At 45.4% G+C, this 3,607-nt stretch overlaps 1 protein-coding gene across 1 annotated transcript; it reads left to right on the forward strand.

The window, feature by feature from the left end:
* The first annotated feature begins 8 nt into the window (after positions 1–8).
* On the forward strand, positions 9–2,972 carry ALG11 (ALG11, alpha-1,2-mannosyltransferase). The gene is given in 4 exon segments (XM_010186707.1): positions 9–46; positions 1,052–1,176; positions 1,179–1,275; positions 1,976–2,972. Coding segments are annotated over 4 exon segments (1,257 nt in total).
* The last annotated feature ends 635 nt before the right edge of the window (positions 2,973–3,607 follow it).

The raw sequence follows: 3,607 nt of genomic DNA on the forward strand, positions 1-3,607 counted from the left end.
CGTTCAAGATGGTGGAGGGAGGGTTGTGCCTGTGTGGGCTCATCAGGTACCGGAGCGCGAAGGCGGCCGTATGTGGGGGCGGCGCGTCTTGGCAACGGAGAGGGAGGGGAGAAGGAGGGCCCGCGCCTCCATGGCCCCCTGTCAAGCCGTAGCCGAACTTCCCCATGAGCCCGCACCTCCACGCTGTGCCCTCCCTGAGGAGAGGAGGCCGCCGGGCAGGGTGAGGTGGGACGGGCCCCTGCCAGGCTTCTTGTCGCTCAGCCGCCAGCCTCGGATGAGCTACTGCGCTTGTCCGCTTCTTCATCCCGAAAATGAAAGTGTTTTCGTACCTGGCGTGTCCGTCGTGACGCGTGGCTCGCCGTGGGCAACCCCTTTGGTGTCGAGTAAATCAGAACCCAGGCTCTGTTGCCTGCGAAGCTCCGTAGGCCCGGAAGAGACTCCTGTGAGAAAGCTCCCACTAACCCATTAGTAGAGCTACGCAGGGAGGCAGTGGTGAGCAAAGGGAATGCCCCTGTGGGAGAGTGCTTCAGAGACCTGAAGAAACTGGTCTTTCTAAACAGAGAAAATGCTCAGAGCTTTGCTGGACAATTGACACAGCTCCTCAAATCTCAGGGGACCATGTGCTGCATGCAGGCTGGCCTGAGTAGCTCTGCACCAAAGCCCTTCACACAACGGGAGGCCAAACGGGACCTTGGACTGAAGAAAGCTCCTAAAATTTTATTTAGAAATATCTTTGCTAGTTGTGTTTTGCCAGATTGCTAAGGGCATGCAGCCTTTACAGTGTATATAGCACATGGATATAGATATGAGTAAACAATAATAAATTATTAAAAAGTAACGGGAAAATATATTTAGCTAAACAATGTAGAACTGTGATTTTTTTTTTCCTGTAATTTTTGAAATTAGACGCAGATATTGAGGGTCCCTGAGATCAGAATTTGAGAAATTGTTGAACTCTCTGGAGCTCTGCCTGTAAGCCCATCGCACTCGATTTCATACACAGTATTTCTTTAAAGCAGTTTTATATTTTAAAATTTCTGGCTTGTTTCAGATTGTTGTGCTCATTGTTAACCCCTGCATTTTATCTAAGTGGAATTTTGTCGATCTGCTTGGTGGTACTGCTGTGCGGAATACGGCTCTGGATACGGCAAAGGAAAGAACAGTTGTCCTCAGCAGGAAGCGGCCGTTGCTGGTTGCATTTTTTCACCCATATTGCAATGCAGGTGGTGGAGGGGAGAGAGTCCTGTGGTGTGCCATAAGAACGCTCCAGAAAAAGTAAGCATATGTTTTTATCAGATACCGTGTTTAATTAGCTACTGATGGTTTTTATGCATGTTTTGGCATTTTAGATACCTAAATAAGTATCATTAATCTGCTGGTCCTACATTGTTTTTTTTACATCAGACTTTCACCATTCTATTTCAACCGTTTACCTAGATTTTGACCTGTCCTGCTGCGGTGTGTCTCACTTCTTTCTGTCTTTGGAAGAACCCCTCCCACCCCATCAGTTTTCCAGTATGGAACTTTGTATGGGCATAACTTGTCAGCAGATTACTGATAATCTTGATATATGGCTCTTGGTGCAAGAGGCAGAAAAAGCTCATATCTAAAGTGGATTTAACACTAGCACATCCACCAGCTTGCACAGTCTTCTGCATTTACTCATGCTGTGCGCTAGGCAGACATCTCCTAATGTAGGGCAAGGTGTTCTTAAGTCTGTAGAATAATACTGAACTCTTTTTATGTTTTACTTAAAAAAATACTCCCCAAGTCCTCAACCATATGTTTTTCTGCAGATCAGAAAAAAACGTGGAAGTATAAGGAAAAGTATAATTTAGTTAAAATAATTTCAGAGCTAGGCCAGACATTTGTTCTCACGTGCTTTTTGAGTAATTTTGAATGGATAATATTTTAGTCTCATGTTACAAAATGTAAAGAAAAGAATGTGTGAAATTATTTTTCTTTACTCTTGCAGGTACAGAAATGTAACGTGTGTTGTTTACACTGGTGATAGAGATGCCACTGAAGAAGAAATAGTAGAAGGCGCTTTCAGAAGATTCAATATTAAACTAATTCATCCTGTGAAGTTTGTATTTCTAGAAAAACGTTACCTTGTGGAAGCGTCTCTTTACCCTCACTTCACTTTGCTGGGACAAAGTTTAGGATCAGTATTTCTCGGCTGGGAAGCTCTTCTAAAGTGTGTTCCTGATATTTATATTGACTCAATGGGTTATGCCTTCACGCTTCCCCTCTTTAAGTATTTAGGAGGCTGTCACGTTGGATGCTATGTCCATTACCCCACTATCAGCACCGATATGCTTTCTGTTGTTAGGAATCAGGATACCAGGTTTAACAATGCAGCCTTCATTACAAACAATCCTCTTTTCAGCAAATTGAAACTTGTCTACTACTACTACTTTGCTTTCATGTACGGATTGGTTGGTTCCTGCAGTGATGTGATCATGGTTAATTCTTCTTGGACCCTAAATCACATCCTTTCCCTCTGGAGAGCTGGGGCTTACCCTAATATTGTGTATCCACCGTGTGATGTTCAGACCTTCCTGGATATTCCACTGGAAGAGGAAAAGAGCACCACAGAATATTCAGTTGTTTCTGTCAGCCAGTTCAGGCCTGAAAAAGATCATCCTTTGCAAGTCAGAGCCTTTGCTAAATTGCTGAAAGAGAAGAGGCTGGAGCAGCAGCCATCACTGAAGCTTATCTTAATTGGAGGCTGTCGTAACCAGCAAGATGAGGAGCGTGTAAATAACCTTAAACGTCTTTGTGAAGATCTGGGAGTTAGTAACAATGTAACTTTCAGAATAAACATTCCCTTTGAGGAGCTAAAGAGACACCTGGCCGAGGCCACCATCGGCCTGCACACCATGTGGAACGAGCACTTTGGAATAGGTCAGTATCTTTCCTCAGTGTTCAGCCATTTGTCCCAGCTGGGGACACAGCTGGGGAGGGCTTGAGTTCACAATTAAGGCTTCTCAGTGTAGGTGTCTAAGCACAGAGGTCTGCATGCAAAGCAGGTGTCCAGCTCCCACTCTCAGAGATGGTCTAGCCAAGGTGGAGCCTACAGGACCTATTCAGATGACTAACCACTAGATGCTGCTGTAGTGGAAACTGAAGCACTGTAGATATGAGCATTCTCTAGTCACCTAACAGCCAGCTAGTCCCATCTGTGCTGCCCAAGATGTCCTGCCTGACCTCCAGCTGTTGCTGTTTAAGGGCATCAGTCATCCTGAAGTCCTGTGTTGGGTTTTCCAGCCTTATGCAGATGCCTTCTGTACTCAATGGAGCCCCAAAAGGCAGCAGGTACTTCAGTTTAAGCACCTTAGATTGTGCCCTGTTGTCTCCACTGACTGCAGAAGGAGCTTAGAGTTCACGTGGGAACATCCATATGTAGAGATTTTGGTCATGTTCCACCTGACTCAGCTGCCTTTTGAAATGTCTAGTATATGTCATGGGGCTCTAGCTGCTGTTTCAGAGGTGGAGAAGTGGGCCTGTGTGAACCTCATGAAGTTCAACAAGGCCAAGTACAAGGTCCTACACCTGGGTTGAGGCAACCCTTGGTATCAATATAGGCTGGGGAATTATGTGATTG

Source organism: Mesitornis unicolor, unplaced genomic scaffold, assembly GCF_000695765.1.
Source record: "Mesitornis unicolor isolate BGI_N332 unplaced genomic scaffold, ASM69576v1 scaffold53466, whole genome shotgun sequence".
NCBI classification, from domain to species: domain Eukaryota; kingdom Metazoa; phylum Chordata; class Aves; order Mesitornithiformes; family Mesitornithidae; genus Mesitornis; species Mesitornis unicolor.